This window comes from Akebia trifoliata, chromosome 10 (genome assembly GCF_017979445.1).
Source record: "Akebia trifoliata isolate Shusen 1 chromosome 10, ASM1797944v1, whole genome shotgun sequence".
Lineage (NCBI taxonomy): Eukaryota > Viridiplantae > Streptophyta > Magnoliopsida > Ranunculales > Lardizabalaceae > Akebia > Akebia trifoliata.
This window is the reverse complement of record NC_141384.1, coordinates 7435752-7459768: the sequence shown is the minus strand read 5'-3', so window position 1 is coordinate 7459768 and position 24017 is coordinate 7435752. Positions and strand designations below refer to the sequence as shown.

General features: G+C 34.1%; 2 protein-coding genes across 2 annotated transcripts; both read right to left on the bottom strand.

Moving 5' to 3' along the window:
• Positions 1 to 2264: 2264 nt before the first annotated feature.
• Positions 2265 to 13075, bottom strand: DWF5 (Ergosterol biosynthesis ERG4/ERG24 family). Its single transcript, XM_086455829.1, has 13 exons — positions 12868 to 13075; positions 11566 to 11788; positions 10941 to 10996; positions 9735 to 9837; positions 9571 to 9636; positions 8275 to 8388; positions 7570 to 7696; positions 6758 to 6858; positions 4220 to 4345; positions 4034 to 4098; positions 2976 to 3057; positions 2782 to 2864; positions 2265 to 2642 (listed from the first exon to the last, which is right to left on the bottom strand). Exons 1-13 carry the CDS (start codon positions 12957 to 12959, stop codon positions 2576 to 2578), a joined length of 1305 nt encoding a protein of 434 aa, XP_086311955.1. The 5' UTR covers positions 12960 to 13075; the 3' UTR covers positions 2265 to 2575.
• A 2652-nt stretch (positions 13076 to 15727) lies between these two features.
• On the bottom strand, positions 15728 to 21901 carry LOC147393023 (uncharacterized). The gene is made up of 5 exons (XM_086456364.1): positions 21742 to 21901; positions 18759 to 18976; positions 18123 to 18347; positions 17221 to 17369; positions 15728 to 16012 (listed from the first exon to the last, which is right to left on the bottom strand). The coding sequence occupies exons 1-5, from the start codon at positions 21832 to 21834 to the stop codon at positions 15837 to 15839; spliced, it is 861 nt and encodes a 286-aa protein (XP_086312490.1). The 5' UTR covers positions 21835 to 21901; the 3' UTR covers positions 15728 to 15836.
• Positions 21902 to 24017: the final 2116 nt, after the last annotated feature.

Here is a 24017-nt window from a genome sequence, read left to right as displayed (position 1 = left end):
GAGCTTTTGATTCTTATATTGTCAAAATGTTGGTTCCATAATAAATTATTAATTCTACTTGTAATGAAAGCATGACCACTGGAACAAAACAGATTGAACGCCAGAAAGTAGGATATCAAGGTCTTTGAAGAAATTCAGAAATTTGTAGTGAAGGTATCACAGCTTGTAAGGAAATGAAAAAAAAAATGTCTGATTTGGCAAGCCCAGGTTCAAGACCACTTGTCTATCATCATCATCATAAAAAATAAAATAAAATAAAATAAAATAGAGAACTTATATTTCCACATCAATGTGTAATCATAGTTTTAAAACTTGTTTTGAAATCTCATCTCCATCGACTTTGTCTCGTTCAACAATGACACAATGGACTGACTTTTGAGAAACACATCAAGTTTGAGATGACTTGTCTATCCGTCTCGTTTCTAAGATGATTCAGATGAGTTGTCTCATCTCAGTCTCTGATGAGATTTCAAATCATGTGTGTAATACACCAATTTTTTATTTTTAAAGTTGGTTTGAAGTAGGGGGTGTTAATGGTCTGATTCCTAAGGAACTTAGAATCATAACCATTATATTTAATTTGATCTCGATTCTTATCGATTTTGGGTCTGATTCCAAAATAAATGGAATCAGAATTAAAATCACCAAAAATTGCAGGGACTCATCGGTTTCAATTCTCAAGAATCAAATGAGAAAAAAAAAAAAATTTCAAATCACTATAAAAAAAAATTTCCTTTCAAAAGATCAACATATTATCGATAAAATTATTAACTTAGTTATAATTTATTATATTAAAGATACAAATTAATGATTTTATTAAAAAATAAAAAATTATCTTAGTTAAAAGTAAAATAAATTTTTAGAAGAGTAACTCATTTTAACAGATTATCATAGTAGTTGCAAAATATGATAATATTCTTATCCTTCACCCTCAAAATTTCATTTTCTTCGACATTCAAATGTCAAGAACAAGATATGATTTTTAAGGAGATTGAAGATGATGTGTCCCCTTTTTAAAATTTTATACGTTTATTCAAACTAACCGATTGGAACCCCTGCCAAATAATTTCGGAATCTGAAATTTTGTTACTATTGTAAAAAAAAATTAAATTAGAATTTAAATTAGAGCTGCAATATTAACTTATTATTAAAATAAGAATATTTAAAAATGTATATCATATTTATTGCAAACCAAATTTTTTTTGACCATTGCAAAGTTTTAAAAATCTTATAAATAAATAAAATAAAATCAAAGGGAGGGGGGGAGAAAGATTTTGATTAAGTTGGCAGTGTAAGGGTTAGTGCTGGCAGCATGTTGGGTGTGGGTCGGGTAAGACCTCTACCAACCCCATACCCATACCCATACCCAAAATTTAAGGTAATACCCAAATCCGTATTCTAACCTAAGTTCTTACCCCCTCTTGCCTGAATTTTTTTGCTCTACCAACAAAAATTTCTACAAGAATAATGATGAATGCACGCAGTTGACATGGCAAGGGCACAGAACCACACATCCTTTTCCTATGTATCCCGATGAAAAAGATCAATGGTTCTATGCCCTTACCATGTCAGCCGCGTACCCAACTGCATGCATTCATCATGACTCTTTCTACAAATACAAATATCATGTAATCAAATACATATCCCAACAACATGCAATCAAATAATCCAGGACTAAAGACACTTGTCACGATATTTAACATAGATTTACAGAGTAAGTCACCTGTCAAATTCCAATTTTACCCTCATTTAAATGGGTAATCAGGCCGGATATGGTGACATATATTCCTACCCAACCCGATTAAATTTTCAGGTAAACGGATATCGGACAATATTACCCAAATTCTTGATCGGATGGAAAAACTTAACCCATATCCAATTTATTCAGGTTGGATAAGTTGGGTATTACACAACCCATATTGCCAACCCTAGTAAGGATTTTGTGAAAAATAAAAAGATTCCACAAGAATAACCAATCAACCTTAAAAGGTCATGTTTTACTCATAAATGAGCAATGGGGTTTTTGGAGTGTCACTGAAATAACCTCTTCACAGGACAGGCGGTTTTGATTTATACTCAGACAGCTTAAGCGGGCTTATGAGATCCCACTCAATTAACCACCTTACACAAACATTTCTATTGTTTGCCGTTTCAATCCCATTTCTCTACATCTACCATTCATCATAGTTGACAAAGTACAATATTTGATGTGAATGGAACACAAAAATGGCTAATACACAGCTGGCCGCTGAAGAGGTCTCCCATTTAGCAAGTCAATGCACCAAGTACATTTCCGAAACAAATTTATTACACAGTTGGAAGTTTACTGAACACCTGTTTAATAGACGATAACCAAAACCATTATAATGGGGAAGCTTCACTTAAGAATGCTAGATGGTTTCTCACTTGCCAACCATTAAAAATATCCTCAATTAAATTTCCAAAGAAACCCCTCATGTTATGGGAACCAAGTGCAAGTGCAGGTGCCAACCACAAGTAATTTGGAAATTCATCCGTGTTATTTCGCTTACATAAAAGTAGTGGGTTCAGGTGCAAGTTGGGGTGCTAGAGATGGTCAGTAGATACCAGGTACAATCCTGTAGGGCACCTTGTCACAGTATAGCTTCCAGTATTTCCCATACCTGTGGTAGTATTTCATTAATATCCCATTAAATATTTTTAATAGTTTTAATATATAGAATAGTACTATAGTGTGCTCCACCTAAAAGACACCTTACGATATATAATAAAGGAGAAAGTTGACTAGGTTTTGTTTCTTACTTGGATCGACAGCGGTCATCATCCCTTTTGGCTCGGTCAAATAGAAGGATTGTCAGAAAAACCACATAAAAGTAAGGCAGACACTGTAGGAATTCAATAATATGTTAAGATTCAACCGAATAAAAAAATAAATTTTTTTTCAAATGAGTTCTCAAGCTCAAAAGTAAGGAAATAATACCACAAGGCAGACTCACATGGTTAAAAAGAGCTGGCACTGTCCAAAAAAAAGCAGATGATATTTCGGGTACGTAATGGAAGTGACGAGATAAGCCCCACCTGCATGAACCAGAAGAATGATAAATTAGGGCAAGGAGTCCAAACACACTTCTTGAATCTGGCTTTTTTATTGGAAACAAAAAGTCATAATGGGATGAAGACATTCTCCACTGCATACTGGCATGGACCTAGCCCCTCGTAACCTAGCACCCAAGTGGCACTCAAGTGAATCCCGATAATTTTAGCTCAAGTCAGCCTTACCCCATGTCCTAGTAGTCACCCCAACTCACTTAGGCACACCCACACCCACTCTTCAAGCTTCCAAGTTCAACATAAGTGTGTGTGAGAATTCTCTTGGGGTGACTCCTAGGAAACGTGGAACCCGTTTGGCTACACACGAAAAAGTAACTTTTTTTTTTATTTAAAACTTTTGAAAGTCAAAAAGTCTATTTGGATTCATTTTAAAAAACTACTTTAAAAAGTGAAAATCCTAACCTTTAAAAAAGCAAAAGAAAACTACTTCCTACCTTCTAAAAGTTACTTTCTCCTAAAGCTACTTTCTACTTTCTATCCAAATGGGCTCTTGGGGTAACACTGATTTGAACTAGATCGTGGGGATTAGCTTGAGTGCTAGGTAAAGAGGAGTCAGGTCCATGACAATACACATGGAAAGCATGCCATGAGTCAGGGGCCTAGATGCACCATTGGATGGAGCTCGACGTGTAGAATTCCTAATTGTACAGATCCGATGATCCTCAGTATCCAATAAGTAAACATTTCTCTTGGACATTTCAAACTTCTAACCATCTAAAAAATGTGATAGACAAGATGGTTAGCAATTAAAAAAACAGATATATCTTTGGACCTAGGAGATGAGAGCCATGAAAAGTGGTCTGGATCCTATGTATAATGCTACACGTATCACACCACAGTACCACACACAAGTAGCAAAATTGGCTTCCTCCTTGACTTGAATACTCTTAAAAGTGGTACATTTCAGATTTCCATGGTGCAAGAACCAGCAGAGAATACTAACCAGCCAGAGGTCAAAAGAAGGCTTGTTTTCGTTTCCCCATTACTAGTCTTGTACGAAGCCACTATCTGCAGAACAAATGGATCTATTAGCAGTATTTGTGATTACAAATTGCAGTAATGTAGTTCCTGAGAACTGATAGATAAAACAGAATGGGTAGGTGGAGTGAAATCAAGAACGGATGAACACCTTTGATGGAGCTTTCCCCCAAACCAAGCATTTCCCATTTGTTCTGCGGAACTCTTGCCTTTGCCGGTCGCAGTCATAGTTGACATATATACACAAGATGCCCGCAGCAAGAATAAAAAGTGCAAGCTGGAAAATACGGGAGACTGTTACAAGCAAGAATCCCACCACTGTACATATGTAGCACATATCCTTGGGGGCCAACATTCTATACATACAACCAATGAGACCTCTAAGAAAAAATATAAAACCAAATGGTCTGTCACATTGTTTTGGATGAAACATGGAGAAGAGTGTGTCAGAAGGTTTTGCTCATCCAGATGGATTAAGTTCAAGCATAGACCATCAATTTTATAGGTCCTCGTCTCACCGCATGTGTAACATGTACAGCACAGGTAGGGACCATAGGAATTACTATCTTCTCAAGCCCAAGCCCAGGTGATTTGTACAAAGTTTGCAGATGGGGAAATGACAGTATCCATTCAAGGCGAGCGCTGTAGAAGTGTTCACACAAGGTCCAGACTCTAGAGCATAGTCATGAAAAATGATGTTTTGTCCCTCTAGGGAACGGGAAAAAAAGAAAAAACAAAACACACACAATTTTTTTCAAAAAAAAAAAAAAAAAAACATGTTTGCAAGTTTTAAACTAATTTTTTATGCTTTAAACACGAAAAACACCATCTTTATGTTGATGGTTAGACCTTGTCAGCAAGCATCAAAACATGTTATTGTGTGTAAATATTCAACAGTGTACTTTGTTACTCAAAAGTATGTTGAAACTATAATAAATGTCACACACACACACACACACACACACATATATATATATATAGGGAACGGATCAAGGGACATGAAAAAACATATGTAAAAACAATGTAACATTAATAAATTTTCAAAATATGGGTTAGAAGTTTCGTATTAAGCTTATTTTTTGTGAGGATGATCTCTATGATGGGAAGATCATCCAAAAAAAAAAAAAATCAGTACAATCTGAAACTTCTAACCCCATTAAAAGTGATTTAGAATGTGGACCGTCGATTTTTTGCCAATTTTTGTCAATAATTTGTACATCACTTTTGATGGATTTAGAAGTTTCAGATTGAGCTGATTTTTTGCGAGGATGGTCACCCTCGGAAAAAATCAGCTCAATCCAAAACCTCTAACCCATTTTTTGAAAAACCATTGTTTTTACATATGCCCCATGAACCGCCCCCATATATATATAATATATGGATCAGAATCAAGAGTCAACTAAATGGCCAATGTGTTTTGTCCTATATGGGTTAGAAGTTTCAGAATGAGCGGATTTTTTGGGAGGATGATCTGTATGCCCATTCTGAAACTTCTAACTCTAGTTTACAAGTTGAAGAATCATGGACCGTCCATTTTTGTGTAAACCACTTTTGATGGGGTTGAAGTTTCGGAATGGACTGGTTTTTTGTGAGGATGATCTCCTTGCCATAGAGGTCATCCTCACCAAAAATCAGCCTCTTCCAAAACTTCTAACCCATATAGGACAAAACACATTGGACATTTAATTGGCTCTTGAACCTGCCCCTATATATAGGGTCAGGCTCAGCAGCCAACATTGGTAGCCAAAAGTGGTTTACAAATTAAGAGCAAAAAAATCAACTGTCCACGATTCATCAACTTGTAAACCACTTTTGATGGGGTTAAAAGTTTCAGATTGGGCTGATTTTTTTAGGATGATCTCTATGGTGAGGAGATCCTCCTCACAAAAAATCAGCCCAATCCAAAAACTTTTAACCTCTATAGGACAAATTTTGGCTCCCTAACGTTGGCTGCCGAATGGGACCTATATCTCTCTCTCTCTCTCTCTCTCTCTCTCTCTCTCTTTATATATATATATATATATATAGGGAAATGTTCAGCACCCAACCATTTACCCAACAATTTGCCCAACATGTTTTGTCCTACATGGGTTAGAAGTTTTGTAATGGGCTGATTTTTGGTGAGGATGATCTCTACGGTTAGAAGATCATCCTCACCAAAAATCAGCCCATTCCAAAACTTCTAACCCCATGTTTACAAGTTGAAAAATCGTGGACCGTCCATTTTTTATAAACCATTTGTGATGGGGTTAGAAGTTTTGGAATGGGCTGATTTTTGGTGAGGATGATCTCCTCACCATAGAGATCATCCTCACCAAAAATCAGCCTATTCCAAAACTTCTAACCCATGTAGGACAAAACATGTTGGGTAAATAGTTGGGTGCCGAACGGGACCCATATATATACACACACCCCTTTTTCCATTTTTCTGAAGTTTATCTTGCCAGTTTAAATATGCTCCAACTTGGTGACTATGGTCCAGAATCTTGGATGGTGCTTGAGATTTGAATAGATGGAATCCCAAGGGTAGATGCTAATACTCCCCATAAACAAATGAGAATAACCAAGACTCATAAAATACCAACTTTGGACAAAGAAGAGAACAAAGGTCCATAGTCAACTATGACCTATCAATCATTGAGTACATTTTTACATCCCTGTCCTCCATGTCTTGATCCTATTCACTTACTTGAGTACCAAGATTGACAGGATGGTTCACTAGGTACATCCCAGGTGAAGTGTAAACTGATGGAACCCATACCAAGCATCCCCAACAAATATAAAATCCAGCTGCAAAGCAGATAGGGAAAACGAAGACGAAGCATCAGCACAACTCTCAAAAGAACAGAGAAATTAATGAAAAAAGAAATCATCCAGTATTATCTTTCAACTGGTAAGGACTAAGGAACTAAAGGTGGAGTTTGGTCCCCAAAAAGTCCCAGTTTAGTTAGGATTGAACGTTGTAACTTATGGTTGTGGTGCAGTGTCAACTAATTAACACTTATAATTAAAGCTCAGAATTAATAGAACTCTAACTTAAGTATGCTGTACACAAATATCAAATATGAAGGGAGAATAATGTACATGTATGTAAATAACATATTTCTATCTTTTGGATTCATGTATAGGAGAAGTTCTAATTTAGATATGGTATACTAGTAAATCATCACCTTATCCCCGCTCTTTTGGGTATGTGAATATGTTATACCTGTTATTCTAATATGATATATTTTTAAATAACATCTATAGCATGCACACCTACACATGATATCGTACATGTATCCATGAGAAGCACTAACTAACATGAGCAAGAATACATTGAATTTACAGAAGCACAATAAGTCTGCAGATTCCTGATAACATACTTAAGCAAGTAGGAGAAACTTTCTGTTAAGATTCCAGGAAAACCCCCAACCCCAAAAGTGTGATTTTTCTTAGTCAGTTTTATTTGATAGTTTAACACATTTAATAACATGAAAAAGAATACGGCAGTTTGTGCACCTCGATCATGTGCAATATCCATTGTGTTCCAGTACCCAGCTTCCCACCAAAAGAACTTGGTTACATACACCAGCATCAATATAGTATTAACAAGCATAGAATCAGCTACTCGGTCATTCTCCTCATACTGCAACCAATAAATTGATGAAATTGTAGCATAAGACAACCAACAGAAATATAATACTACTGGAATCCAGCCATGTAACATGAAATTTGATAAATAGAATATAAGAGGGGAATGATCCAGAGAGCAATACGCTGGATATAATTCCCATGTAAAGAAACTTGAAAGATAAGGAATCTAGAGTGCAAGTCAGTATAAGCAGGACCCATTAAAGACACTGCAATACATGTTGCATAGGTGCAGGAAGGGTGAAAGTGTTGATGAGTCCTGCTCTTAGATCTCTTGTACAGAGAGTCAACCCAATTATATGATCCTAAGTTCTAGCCATCCAATCTATCTTGTTCTTGGATAATAAAATTTTCAGAAAAAAATGTTTCACAGAAGAATAATTTAGGGAAATCAGGTTGCTTTTTTGTAATATGGGATCTTTTAGGTGGGCCCACCAAATGGAATATCCAACCCCAACCCACCTTCGGCACCTCTACAACATTTACAGCAGTGAAAATGGTACTGTCTTTACAGTCCATTTGGTAGGCTATTTAAAATTTTCTTCTTGAAATAATGAAGTTACATTGATTAACCTGTTTGATGCAGTAGGTCACAGCAAGAACTGCCCAAGACATCATACCAAATCTGCAGTTTGTGAAGACCTTTATATCAAAATTTTTACCAATTCGAGGATACAGCTCCATTCCCTGCAAATGTGAGAAGTACATCATAAGAAATTAGTGCACCAAATTACAAATAGAAGGATCGCCTTATTTTTGACACCCAAGGAAACTCCATAAATATCTAAAGATTGATCTTTTATCAATACCTAAGATAATCTCATGAGTATAACGTACTTAGCACAAGAGTTTCTTTTATCATGTCAGGCATGCGCACATTGATGGGAGTTTTCCATAACAAAGTAAAATTAGTAAGAAATTTCTTCAGCCATTTTTTAATAGGTAAGCTGGACTTGAACCCATGACCTCAAAGTTGCATTGCAATATGCCAACCAACTGAGTGATGGGTCTTCAGCTTAACCCAGTCTATGAATATAGGCAGGAAGATTTTTATTTTTTTTATTTCCATATGGTTCAATTGACAGACACCTTTAAAGGAATGAAGACTGAAAAACCATGATATCACAATTAAAATAATTTTCAATCTTAAAAGTAAATTTCTCTTTAAAATCCTTCCATTTGCCACCAAATTTTTTGGAAAAAAATTCATATTCAGTACATCTTATGACAAAACTCCACAGAGAAAAATTTACAGATTCAAAAGTAAACCCATGGAAGTATACAGAGCTACTATTGTCACACCAACTTACTAATGCCACACCAATTCCTATATAACCACTGAAAATTACACATGGTTGGTGTGGCGTTAATAAAAAAAGTTGGTGTGGCAATAGCAATTCTCATTATATAATAGGGTCCAGCAAGTAATGCAACTCAACTACAATGGTGTCAAACCTCTATCAGTCCCCAGAAGGGTCTCGGTTATCCAAAGTTTGGATCCCACATTTCATAAAAACCCGCCAGTTTCCACTAGAAGCCTGTCTGTCTTGAGGTTGGATAAGGATTTGTGCACACAAGGCAGTGAGTAGGATGAGCTAGTGGTGAGGTGGCCCCTACTACCACCAAAACCACATGTAATGGCCAAATCAAATCCAAATCATAGTCTATCCAAATCCTAATCTTCAAATGAACATGATTTGGTGTATCACAGTACACCTTATTACAGTGCATCATACATAATACTTTAACAGATTCTCAAAGTTTCATAATCACAAGAAAAAATTAAATAAATATTAATGTTCAAGTTTATTTTCCAAGAAACTAAAATTCAACAATAAACAGAATATAAACCGGTCACAGGCAACTCACCCAATAGAAATCAACAATTATGTTCCCCGACGATCCAGAATCAGTTGAAGATGGTGCCAAAAGACCCTTAAAAATTAAAAATATCAAATTAGAAAAATAAGACAGACAATTGAATGAAATACGAAGCACTTGACACTTGAAACAAAGTCCACTGGGAACCTCACTTTTATGTATAAGAAGATACAAAAGACAAAGCTTCCAAAAATCAGTGCTGAAAAAATTTCTCCCAGATGATCATACACGATTGCAGGGTTGAATATACCAAACCTGAACAGAAAACAGAAAGAACATATCAACTGCATTTGATGAAACATGCACAGCAGATGTTAGAATCGGGAAAGAAGAGCATGTAAATCCGCCTAATAAGAAAAACAAAGAGAATCTAGAGCTGTGTTTCGAGCAGTGCTGCAACTTCAAAAATCAAAATAACAATGAATAAGACATCAGTAAAAGCAGAAAGCACGTGAAACCAAATGGGGATGATCTATGACTGCAGGAGGATTACAACTCTCTTCTCCTAAAAAGCTATAATTTATATACATAGTTGCTTGCAATTCTATAAGATTATGCTACCGATCTAGAAACATGCTTCTACTGTTGTAACAAGTGATTGCTCAGAACTCACAGTTCCGAGATGAAAGAACCACAAACTTTTCAAGACAGACTCTTGGCACTAAATACTGACCATTCCTTTATCGTCACTATTAAAGCCTTATTCCAAAAACTATGCAATTTTTGTTTTGTATGTTGAAGGTTGAGTCAATATATGCATAAATGATCTAATTGAACAATTAAAATATTACACCATAATTTCTTTTGATACTAGAGTATTTTTCTCAAAATTAAACATACATGGTTTTTTGTTCTTTTTAACAGTCTTGGCTACTGAAACAATTGATCATTACATAGGACCAAGAAATTAAAAGTCAAGCACTAAACTGTACAAAGTGAAGGACCAATCATCAGTTTCAACTCAAAAAGTTAAGAACAGATGATCCATTGATGCCAAAACTCCCTATCTAATAAGGAATGTAAGAAGTTATAACAAAACTCCCTATTGTTGACAAAATTCTCCATCTTGTACAAACATGGCTAAGCAGGGATGCATCGTAATCCTTAAAGAAAATTACTAGATTCAAGTTTCATGTCCAGCTTGCTAAACTAAAACCACACACGCGGAGATATCAACAATAAAATCAAGGAACGCCATATGCATGATAATTATGTATAACAAGAATACTACCAGGATCAATTAAACTTGAATCTGGCGAGATACAACACACTTAGAGAAAAGTATCATGAAGTGCAACCCTGTGAGCTAAAAACAGCTAAAAAAGGTAAATTCCTAAATTCATAGAGAGCGTGCTTACCACCAAAGGCTTAGATAAGATATCAATGTCACTGCATACGCTGCCAAACCATTTGCCTACAAGCAGCAGGACAAACAATTACTTTAGATTTCCAGTTCAATCTCTCAGCATGTGACCAAATGGGCAGTAAATTGAAAACTTGTGAATTTGATGCATAAGCCATAGAAAAGGACACAGTATATTGCTTTGAAAAAGTACTTCAAAGCAAGGTTTAAAATGACACAAATAACAGGGGTTACAATGGAGGATCTTGACCATTATTCATCTTATTAATAAATCTTTTATTTATCGAAAAAAAAATCAACACGTTTATTATGAATTACAACATACTTTATTTTAAGAAAAGTAATATTGAAAATGTTCTAATGGCCTAAAATAATGAGAAAATGGTGGTTATATTAGGGGGAAATGTTAATTACATGCCTAAACTAACAGGGTAAGACGCATGACCATCATAAGACTGTCTTTACTCTTTAGTGACTAAAATGATTGATGTTAAAACCATGCTTTGAAGTACATAAATGAATAAATGAAGCCATACAATGTAGAAACTTAATAAAACTAACATCCATTCAACAAATGCATCATTATGAATCACAAATGTGAATGTTGAGTATTTAATTACCTTGTAGACAGGGCGATTCCCTGTTGGAGAAATGGGGCCTTCAACCCGTTTGCCAGGTAGAAAGAGCTGAAGTACAGCCTCAAATGCTGCGAAACAAGCAATGATTTTCCATGCAGTGCCGGTGGGTTTTGGCCAAATTTCTTTGAAACCTTGCAGCCCATTCTTCTTGAAGTAATCCAATGTTTGAGAAACTGACCCATCAGCATGAATCATGGTATACCATCTGCATTATTAAATGATTTGCAACATGAGAAATTGACCCATTAGTATGAATTATGGTATGCCATCTGCTATGTTAAATAATAGTAACAATGACCAAATCAAAGTTTAATTCAAACAGGGTGAAAAAAGAAAAGAAAAAAATGCAATAAGTTTTAAGGGTTCTGTGCTTAAGAAATTATGTTTTTTAGCTAAAAGTATCTGGAATTTACGTTCTTCTTCTTGTTGGTGCAAAAATGGCAATCCCCATGGCCCCGAAATTTTGAGTGAATACTTGTCAAAAAAGAAAAATTGAGTAAACATTACCACTTCAAGGGCCGCTTTGGATAAGAAAACCCAAAATTGAAAGCAATTGAAGTTGAGGAACTGTTTAGGAACATCATGTTTTGTGAAAAAGAGACATTTTTATTAGAGTTTGCGTGGAAAAATGCCATTCCAAACAGGCCCAAAAAATGAATATTATTCAGTTAACACTCCCAAAAAAAATGCCATTTTTACATCAAAAAGCTACTTTTAGGAGATTTGTTTTAAAAACTTTTTGGAGGAAAAAAAAAATCCAGAAAAGCCCAATTTTTTTTAGTGAATACTGAATATTGACCAACTACCCACTCACATTAAAAATGAAAATGAATTAATTCTAAGGACCTATTTGTAATGTTAAATATGCGGCAAATAAGTGATTTTTGGGAAATTTTAGGAAAAAAAATTGTTTTGGTGAAAAATATCGATCCAAACAGACTCAATAAATTTAGTAGATTAATAGCTCGATTTAGATCAACTTTCTTTGCTACCAACGAAACAGTGAAAGATAATTTGCTAAAAAAAAATGAGCTTTTTTTAATATTAAAATTCATTTAAAAAAATGAAATACAAATAGGCCTTTATTAACATTTCAGAGATGTAAATCGAGAACGAATAAAGAAAAACCCTAAATTCGTAAAAAAATAATTCTACGTGATTCGTGATCTTGAATTTAAAATAAAAACTAAAAATATACGTAGAATTACTGGAAAAAAAAATACAAGAAATTAAAGAAAAATTGAAATTGGAGATTAGGATCTGAGGAGAAGGAGAAATGCTTACAGAAGAATGACAAAAGGAGGGCAAAGAGTGAGAAGAGAGAGGATCGAAGCGTAGGTTACGATCGGAGAATGAACCATCTTCGATTCTCCCATTTTTATTTATTTTTTCAGAGCTCTCTCTCTCAGAGTTGGAGAGACGAAGACTGCACTGATGACCTCTAAAAAGACCTCTGTTTTCTTAAATCTGTAATCTTTTAAGTCTAGATGACGAAAAGTTGTTTGTTTATCATTTTTAAAAGATTCATACTTATAATAATGTGGTGGCGCACATATAATCGTAGATGCTTTTTACTCGTATCTCATAAAAAATCATCTATGATAATGTGCACAACACATTAAAATATAATGATCATTTTGATAATATTATCTTTTTATAATTTTGATAAATTATTAATCAAAAAATATAATATTTTTTTATTACCATAAAAACATAATATGTTATGCATAATGAAATTTTTCACGTAGTTAATTTTGATTTCTAATAAATCAAATATCTTAAAAATATTATTTTAAAATTAAATTCATACTTAATAAATTATAATTCAATAAGATAATATTCAAATAATAAATAATCATGTATTTTCTAGTTTAATTACAATTTAATCACGTAAAGTGATGTGAATTATTTACAAATTTAATAAATAAATAAATAGATTGAGATGTTAACTACCTAATCGAAAGAAAAAGTGGAGAAATCTTAATAGCACAATTATACAGGAAGAAGAGATATAAGAGAAAATGAGAGGTAGAAAAATTAAAAATAAAGATTTTAAGATTTATATAAAAAAAAAGGGATAAAGGATAGAAATAAATGTTTTGAGGAGGGTATTTTAGAAAAAAATAATAATTTAGAAGTGAGAAGTTTCATCCAACATCCCCATCCTCGAACAAAAAATCTAAATTTTAATTCTTAAGGTTGAGATTTGAAATGAAACAAACGATAATAAAACTTCTGAAGTCTGAATTTTAAAGGTGGACCAAGTGTTACCAAACACATACTAAAACTTCTCATGTCTTAAATGGGGGGCAGATACTACATCTTTGTCATTACAGATTGACCCTTGACATTTTTATATTTACATTAATGCACTTTAATGTGATCGCACATGTCCTAGGACAACGAATTTCCCATGTGGTCTAATCCCAACTTCTTCACAATGGAAGGAATTAATTCAATTATTGGTGTAAAAATTATAGAGTTACTACTGTCACACCAATTCTTATATATATCATCAAGGAATTACACACTTTTGATGTGGCTTTATCAAAAATTGGTGTGACAATAGCAACTTTCAAATTATATTCTAAATGGTTTAGCAGATAATTTGTAGGACAATTATGACAAGTTGGATTTGATTCAAGAGGGCTATTACATGGGATGCTTTGTAAAAAAAGAGTCGTGATAATATGACTGGCCAGGCGGTATACTCAATCGACTCTTAGACATGATAAGTTTGGGAATCATAGATTTGTATGTTTGGGGAGACACAATTGTACTTTCCCATAAAAAAATGTATCTTAAGGGAATCGTGTATCTCAAAACATACAGATCTACGATTCAGAAACTTATCCACGTTCAAGAGTCAATTGAGTATGATAACTGGTGAGTTATGTTATTAAGACTAGAGAGAAAAAAATATGACCTCAATGAGGTCAGATGAAAAATATGTGGTGAGTCATCATTTAAAATTTTGATATGGTCAAGTATAGATAAGTAGTGGGTACTGTCACTCAGTTTGCAGAAAGGATTGGACTATATTCTTTAACAATATTTTTCAATAAATAACAAAATTACTCATCGCACCCACTTAAAAAAATAAAAAAAGACTAATTTTTCGTTGGATAGGAAAATTTTGTTTGATTGGAAACTATTGAAAATTAAAATCCTACCAAATCCAATTGATGGGATGTAGTAAGAATCTATCAATTGGCACATTGTAGGAATCTATTGAATCATTTTAGGTGGATTCGGTAGGAACTTATCGAATCTATGTAGACGAATTCAGTACACACCTATCAAATGAAATTTTGTTTGAATTTTTGTTTTGTTTTTTTCTGCTGAGATTATCTGACAACTCTTAAAGTAGCAGTTGAGGTTTCCACTATCATTGCTAACCTAATTTGCAAGCTGTAAATGTATTTGCTTCTTGCACCACAGAATTCTTATTTTTTATATATTAGCAATCACAAAATCCTTATAGAAATCCTAGTTGAAACCTATGGAAGTTCAAAAAAGAAGAAGAATAAGAAAGTGGGAAAGGTGAATGAGACAGAGAGAGAAGAAGGAGGAGTTTGAGGAAGAGACCCAAATCAGATTCAATATGGAATGGTGGGTGAGAGCATTAAAGTGAGTGAAGTGAGCAATTAGGTGGGTGCAAACATGGGATAGGTGATTCAAGAGAGAAGAATAATATGAGGATTTTGCGGGGGAGACCCAAATCAGATTTGATATGGAATAGTAGGTGAAAGCAGTAAAGTGGGTGAGATGAGCAATTAGGTTGGTGCAAATAAATGAATAATCGTAGATGAACAACTAGACATCATGCCAGAGGTCTCGACTGCTCGGAACAACTTGTTCTTTAGTTTTTAAATCATTCTCTTTCGGAGTTAAAAAGCAGGAACTTGATCCCTCAATGTAGTTGCTTGAGCTTAAAGGGCCACGTTTGGGTTCCATCGAAATCCAATTTTGTTACAAATCACCAACAAAACATATTGTATGTGCAGGTGTTTAAGCTGGCATCATTAATCCTATATTCCACATGCCAATCCCCTTGCAACCAAACAACTAGACAACTCTTATACCACACCACAATAACTCAATTTGAATAAACAAACTAAAAAAAGACTGTCAGAACCAACAATGAGAATCTTTGATATTTTTCAATTATTTTAAATATAATTAAAAAAATATATTTCCCCTTTTGTTCTCAGTTGGTTCGATGAGGTTACTGACTTGTACGTATAAAAAAACTAATCAACATTGTGAAATCCAGGGAGAAGAGAAGTGATGAACCCAATAACAATCATTTGGATCTCCTTGACAATTGCCCACCAGTTGACACCACCATCTGCTGCAGGTTCGACCCCAACTTGTTGATTTTCATTTTCCGCGGGCTGGTTTACGTTCTCAACGCCAGGTTGTCCCTCTGCCATAGTCAGTAATTAACAATTATTATGTATTCTACAAATCATTTGCAAAATGCAAATAATTTTCCAAGATCAATTTTTCGGGTTCTTAGTTACACAATGTAAATGATTTTCTGTTGTGAAAATTTTGCATGGGTCACCTAAATTCTTTAAGAAATTTATGCAAATGATTTGTGGCACAAAAAGTACCACAAATCATTTGCAACATTATTCAACTTCAAACTATACATATGAAAATGACTAAAATAACCCTTTTTAAAAATTAATCAAATTACAAAAATACACTCAGTACTTGTTACAGATACATTAAATTTCATATTGAAATTATAAAAATACCCTTCATCAAAGAAAATTTTAAATTACAAAAATAGTTCTCAGTACTTGTTATGTATGAATTCACAAAAAAAAAAAATCTCATCAAAGATACATTTATTTGCATATGAAGATTACAAAAATACCCATCATCAGTGTTATTACAAAATATCCCTCATCATGGGGGTATTTCTGTAAATTCATATGCATGTTATTGTAACAAGAATTCAAGATAATTTTGTAATTTGAATAGTTTTTTTTATGATGGACATTTTTGTAATTTCAATATGTAGGTTACTATAATTTTGATAGGATTTTTTTTTTTAATTCATGTGTACATAATTGTAGCAAGTACCAAGGGTATTTTTGTAATTTGAATAAAATTATTTCTACGTTTTATTTGAACAAGAAATCACTGCAAAAAAATTGAATAGAAAATATCAATCAAATAAAAAAAAATGATTTTACAAGAGACTTTTCGGTGGCTACCAAGCAATACTAAAATTTTCATCGCAAATCATTTGCAAATGCAAATGACTTGTAGTGAATGAAGCAGGACCTCAAAAACAAATCATTTTTTGCAATTATCGTTGATTTCTACCAATAAACTGATATTTGACGAAGAAGAATCTAACTAGAGGGTCCCACCAGATCTATGAACAATGTAGGTAGACATTTAGGTTGTACTAAAATAGGCATCCAAGAAATGTCAGTCCTCCTGAACCAATGGGATTCAATGAGGGTAGCGTAGGTGGTGTTAAGGTCCCACAGAGTGTCGAAGTGACAAAAAACACAATACAAGCATGCAGAATGCATCAATGATGCTCCCTTCATGTACGGAGAGTGTGAAGGTGTAGATATGCATGTAAGCGCATTCATTGTTGAAAAAAATTACCAGCCTGAGCAGCATTTGCATCCTCCGGCGCAACATCAGCAGGACCATTCTCAGCCCTTACGGGAGGCCGTGGTGGCGGAGGTGCACCTGCCCTCTGCATGCCTTGTGAAAGCCACCGTATTAATGGTGTGAGAGCACCAGTCTGATATCTGCAGTACCAAAGTGTTCATTAAAATGAAATTTCTTGAACAATGCCAATTCATAAAGAACATAAGGTATGAAGAAGGCATATATATATATACTAGTGAAACACTTTCCTTACTAACTTAGTAAGATTTTAGTAAGATTTTAAGCCTTACTAAGAGTCATTATGCTCAAATGGATTACCACATTAGCAATCCAACCCACAGCCCTCTAAATTTCATCAAAAACCTCAGATCCACCACAAAAAAAAAAAGTTCTTTTGGGCTTGATCCAAGGTTTTTAAAATGAAATGGCTACCGAACTTCCACCTAACTCCCAAATTTAAAATAAAAATCAACTGTGAAAAATAACTTTTTTTGGAATTTTTTTTTTCAATGTTCATAGAATTTTGTCCTCTACAACCCTGAAGCATCAGATCAAGTTTTTGGATGCCACAAGGTGAGCCCAAGGAAGGACCCTTAGTAAGGGTGAAATCCTTACTAACTTAGTAAGGCTAGTCAGATTCATATATTAATAGAAATATTGGAGAACTAGGAGGGTAGAATAAAAACTTTAACTATGGGGACATCATCCTCGCAAAAAAAAAAAACCCAGTTATTGAATCATCCCCATGTGAGCCCAATGGCCATGTGTGAACATAAACGTCTAGATACCTTTATTTAATAAGGAAATCTGAAATTGTTATAATATTCTTAAAAGGTGGTTGTTATGTACAAAATATGTTCCAAATCAAAAGGATTAGAGGTTTGATTACTTACAAATAAACTAGTAAGGCAAAGAAAAGAAGAAGAACAAGCCTTTGTCTTGATCCATCTTGGTTGAACAGAAAAATTACAGCTGCCAGCTTTAGTATGAGCAACAAGTCGATCTGAAATGCGAAGTGAAATCTCCTTATAACAACTTGTCTTTGCCGACCATGCTGTTGTGGTGCCTCTTGTCCATGTTCTTCAGTCACTGCTCCACTTTCAGGAGGATTCGGCCTTCTGATGACACATACATAAGCACCAGAAAAGGATAAAATCTTTAAACTGAATGAAATTTTCTACAACTTCGATCTGTATCAAATGCAGTGGTTACCACATTTATCTAAGTATATATAGTGAACCATATCATAGGTAAAGGACTGAGTAACAGTGTGAAAGAGCTAATCAAAACCCATTTTTTCTACTTAATTAATCACAAACAAGTAAGTGAACAATTACGAGAGGCCAAAGCACCAAAAAGGGAGCCCACAAGCTTCTTTAGCCAAAGGCAGTGACATGAACAGTAAATATCTCATTAAACATTCAAACAAAAAAAACCCAAAACACTAAACATGTTAACCAAAAAGATAAAAAAGTTTAAATATATCAGGGTCAAGCATTCATAAAAGCTTTACCAAGAAAAATACTTACGTGGGTATATTGTAGGTAAGAGGAATAAGAGTGTTAGGCGGAAGTCCAGCCATTGGTCCTGTGAATGGAAGAACAGGAACAGCATAAATGCCGGCACCATGGTTACTATGTTCCTGATTCTGCAAAGGGACTAACCCTGGTACAAGCGCGGGGTACATGATTGGGAACATTTGAATATCACCATTAGGAGAAATTGGGAAACCAGAAAATGCTGGCACCTGATATTACAAAGCAACCGAGTAATTATAGAAGAACCGAGTATAGAAATATCAAGGTGAGTTTTAGACAGTTAACTTTAGCAAGAGAAAAGGAGAACCTTCAGGGAATCCAACCTTAAGAGGCAAGAAATTTGATATTTGGGCATGGAAACATACATTATATTTCTCGAGGAATATGTGTACCCTCTTGGTCATTTAGATTTTTGGAGTAATCTAAACAATATTGTGCACTAGATCAACAACCAAGCAGACATTTTGAGTATACAGGAATAATGCAAGAACTAAGATCTTATAAATAACTAGTAATGTTAACCACAATTCATGGCACAAATTAACATTAACATTAAGGATGTGGCTCATGTACTCTAGAAACTTGGGTTGCATTATTACTATTTGAACCTACAAGATTTGTTGTAGCACCAGATAATTATATTGGAACAGTCATACCATCATATTGGAATTTTCGGAGGTTGCCATGCTGGATACCTTTAGACACCTTAACACTCAGCAGTTGTATCACGTATCAAAGGTAACACTGATACCCAGTGCATGTGTTGTGGTTCACCATCTTGGTTCACTGTGTTGCGTGGATAATAAAGAGATTCCTATCTAATGTTCAAAGTATCCAAATAATTCGATCCCATTTTGTTTTGATTAGGATTTTCTTTTTCGAATATAATCCTTCTTAATTACCCAAATTTCTAACTAGAACTGACCAAACATGCTATTTTTATATTAACACTTTTATTTCAACCTAGAAGACAAGGTTTAGAAAAAATTGAATGGAAGAACTAGATTAATTTGGCGTACCCCAAATTTTTTGGGATAAGGCTCTTAAGATGATGATGATATTTTTATTTCAGTAGTAGCTTTGTTAATTCTTATTGAATTGGACAAAGCCAAGGGAGACAAGTCTAAGATTTTTTAACTAAGGGAGGCCTGTCAAATTTCCAAATTAGGATGCAAGTTGGCCAAAAAAAAAAACTTTAGCTAATATGAGAATCGAGTAAAACAAAGATGAAGGTTTGAAACAGTGAAGTGTGAACTAAGACATTAAAAAGCAGAATATGATACTCTAACTCTTTGTATATGAGAAGAATAAGAGCATTACAACTACTAAGTAATATAAGTATTTATTATATGGAATTTGGAATAAATACAGTATAACTATTACAAGTTTCATTTAGTTTGGCATAGTGCAAATACAAAAAGATGCCACTCAAATTGAGACACCTAAATTAAAAGCATCCTATCAACATATAGGATGGGATACTTGAGTCTATATCCGTATCTTGGATCTCGGTAAACAAAGAGTTGTATTGTATTCCAGCTATGCACATCATTTTCTCAGTCCATATTCATATTTAGGAAAATTAGGAAAGAACTAATTTGCATATAAACAAACAATATGTATATGACCTGGTTGACGCATGACAATAGTAGAATTGATTGTTCCAGGAACAAAATGAAATCTCATTCCCTTCAACAATCACCTTGAATTGGTCTCACGCGGTTTTCCCAATAGCAACACAATATAATTGTGGGCATTTCAACCTTGAAATGGTTGGGGCAAAGGTTTGCCCTTTCAACCACCCAGGTTGAACAGTTATGCTTAAGGAAGTCGATCTTTCGACATTTCAAGTTAAAGGGTACCAGACCATCTAATACAACCATTGGAAAGTCCAAAAAATTGAACCACCTCATTCCTTCAAGTTTTAATAATTATTAGTTAGAGATACTTTCTTTAAAATAAAATTCAATAAACCAATCAGCATCTTTTTCAGTCTTCCTCTCATCCATTTAGAACCTTCAACCTACACCAGGGTGCTCAAACCATTGTCACAAAATCTCCAAACATTAGGAAAAATTCACCGATTAAGGGACCAGATCAGCGATACCGTTGTCTTCAACCATAATTCTTCTACTTCCAAAATCTAATTAAATATTCTTTTATCTTTTATTTTGAAAATAAGAACCCTGATTTTTCCATAAAAACTCATCATCTTCAACCTCGGGTAAATTTTTTACCCTTCAACCTCAAATTTTATCTTCTTCAAGCTTCAAATCTCAAGAACAAGATATGTCTTTTAGGGAGGTCGATGATGATGGATTTTTGGGAAGAAACCCAAAAACATCATTTTTATAATCCCCTAAATTTTCCGAATATTACCCGAAACTTTCCCGGATTTTTCAGAATTAACCAAACTGATCCCACACCGAATCTGTACTTGGTTACTACTTACTATTCTCCTAAGTTGTAACTAGTGCCATCATCATTCATAAACAAGTAACATCTTCCAAATAAGGATCAAGAAGGATGGTCGGACTCCATCTATAGGGCCATAAAAAACCCATTTTTCAGCTTGAAAGTATTTAACCTCCACCTTCATAACCCATTTCCTAACCTCCATAATTATTATATTTTCTTCTGCAAAATGTGAGCTTTCAAAAACTACCATCTTTTTTTTTCCTTTTTTGTTAGAAAGAGACCTAAGTTTTTCCATCTCCCTCAGAATCACACTTCACTATATCTTTCGAAGAGAACCCCATCGATAGACTTATGCCCTAAATTAAATTGTACAGAAATAATAAACCCTCAACTGAAAAATTAAAACTTTCAAAATCAAGCAACAATTCAAACCCAAACCCTAAATCGAACCACAATTTTCGAGATGGAAAAGAAGCCCAGAAACCTAATTAAAGAAATTGAGATTACAAACTGAATGTGAAGCGTTTTTCGATAGACAATTGAAGATTTAAAGTACCTGAGATTGCTTGATGTTGTTTTCATCCGAAGATTTGGGTAGAGAAGTTGATGGGGTGGAGTTCGAGCTGTGCGTCTCTGCTTCTTCCGCCATTAGAGCCCTTCGAATATCCGAAGCGCTCTCTCTCTCTCTCTCTCTGTGCAGAGAAAGCCTTAGGCCTAAAACTTCTTGTTTTCTGGATGGCTCGTTCAGATTAGTTGTCTAAACAAGCTGGATTTCTCACTCTAAAAGGCTGATGTGGCAGTTCCACGTTCACCCTACCACTACTAAGAAGACACGAAGACAGTGTCCCATTTCTATACAATTACGGTGTCTACGTGGCATGTGTTTGGTTGGAGTTATAAAAACCATCGGGCTTATAAACAAGCCGTACACCCACTCCAACCAAAACATGCCACGTAGACAATATATGTTGCTGTAAGAACGGGACACTGTTATGGATCCTGACTCATTAAAATAACGCAAATAACTGTGCTCCATCTCCAAACTCCATAGAGGGAAATTTCAGCTAAGGTTATCAATGGACCGGGTTTTGCACCGACCCGGTTTTGAAAGTGTACAAGATCCATTTAACTATCGGACAGGGCTAGACATGATTCATGTTTGAGAACAGCTACGGGTGCACACTGGATCTTATAAATTCGATAATCGAACCAATCTGAAACCTGTTAAATTGGATTGGTTCGGATTGAATATGATTTAGTTTGGGTATGGATTGTAAAAAAAAAAAAAAAAAAATCGATTGATTTGGTTCAATTCTGGATTAGGGATATAATAGAACCGAATCAATTTTTATATTTATTATCTCATATATATATATGAACAAGTAACATTTTGACTCGAGTTCTTGATATTGGTTTTAAGAATGACTTTGATTTTCAATCATCCCTTACAAGGTACGTTTTAAATTTGATTTTCTTGTTTTATTTTATAATTTTTTCATACTTTTATTTTTAATATGTTATGTTAAAATGATAAGTATTTTGATGCTTTGTTTACATGTGTTATATGTTATGCGTGATGTTTTGTTTAATATTTATTTTATTTAGTTTTAAGTTTTAACTAAAAATAATAAGTATGAGAACCGAGAACCAATCTGAACTAAGGTTGGTTTGGATTGGTTCGGTTCTTTAGGATAATTAGATTGGTTTGATTCCAAATTTGTAGAATCGATCATATTTTGTTCGGTTTCAATTTTGCCACAAATCTGAACTAATCCGAACCATGTGCCCCCCTACGTACAGCCATGGGTTTGGGCTAGGCCTACCAGGTGGTCAATCCAATAACTTATAAAATAATTTTAGAGAGATATGATTGGCAACCCCAAACTTTTACACCCCAATTTCTTAAATTATTTATCACACCCTAATCGAAGATTGGAACACACCATTCAATCATTACAAAAGTTTGGTTCAACTTATTTACTTCAACACTACCAAGCAGTGTTTTAAAAATCGGATCAGATCGAGTCGAGTGAAAAAACTCAATTTTATAAAAAACAATTGGCCCGCTATCGATTCAATCGGTTTAACCAGTCACCCGACTCGGTATGTAAAATGGTTGGTCAAAATTTTAAATTATTTTTAACCTACCCGTCACAATTTGGTGAATATTTGAAATGCCCCTTGCCTTTTGAAATTGGTAATAAGTCTCTTGACCTAATATATTCTCTTATAAACTAATGAAAAATAATCAAACTTAAAAGTATTTTAATTAATAAGCCCACATAGATTGTTCTGTTGGAAAAATAAAACTACAATCCTCTAAAATTCATGTTTAGACAATATGTAAAATAAAATAAAATATTATTATTTTGGGCTTGATCCATGCTTTGAAAATGGATTACAACTAAATTCTTAAATTTCAATTACTTTTTTTTTTTTAAAGTTAATAAAACCTTGTAATCTACGTACTGTGGCATTGGATCATGTTTTTGAAGTTGAAGTTACCTGATTTTGAAAAGAAATAAAAACTACTAACTTAATATTTCATTTTTAGATCCGACCAATTTAACTCACTGATCGAACCACTTTAAATCGACCCAATCAATGATACAGGTCAATGACCTGTCTGACTTTTAAAACATTGCTACAAAGCATTATAACACATTCAAACAACTTTTACAATTAGGATTAGGATCTATAAAATCCTAAATCCAACAAATAAAAATCTATGAGAGAGAGAGAGAGAGTTTCTATTGACACACCAACTTTTACTTATTCTTACCATTGACGCATTTTTTATACATGATATTTATATCTAAGTTATAATTTTAT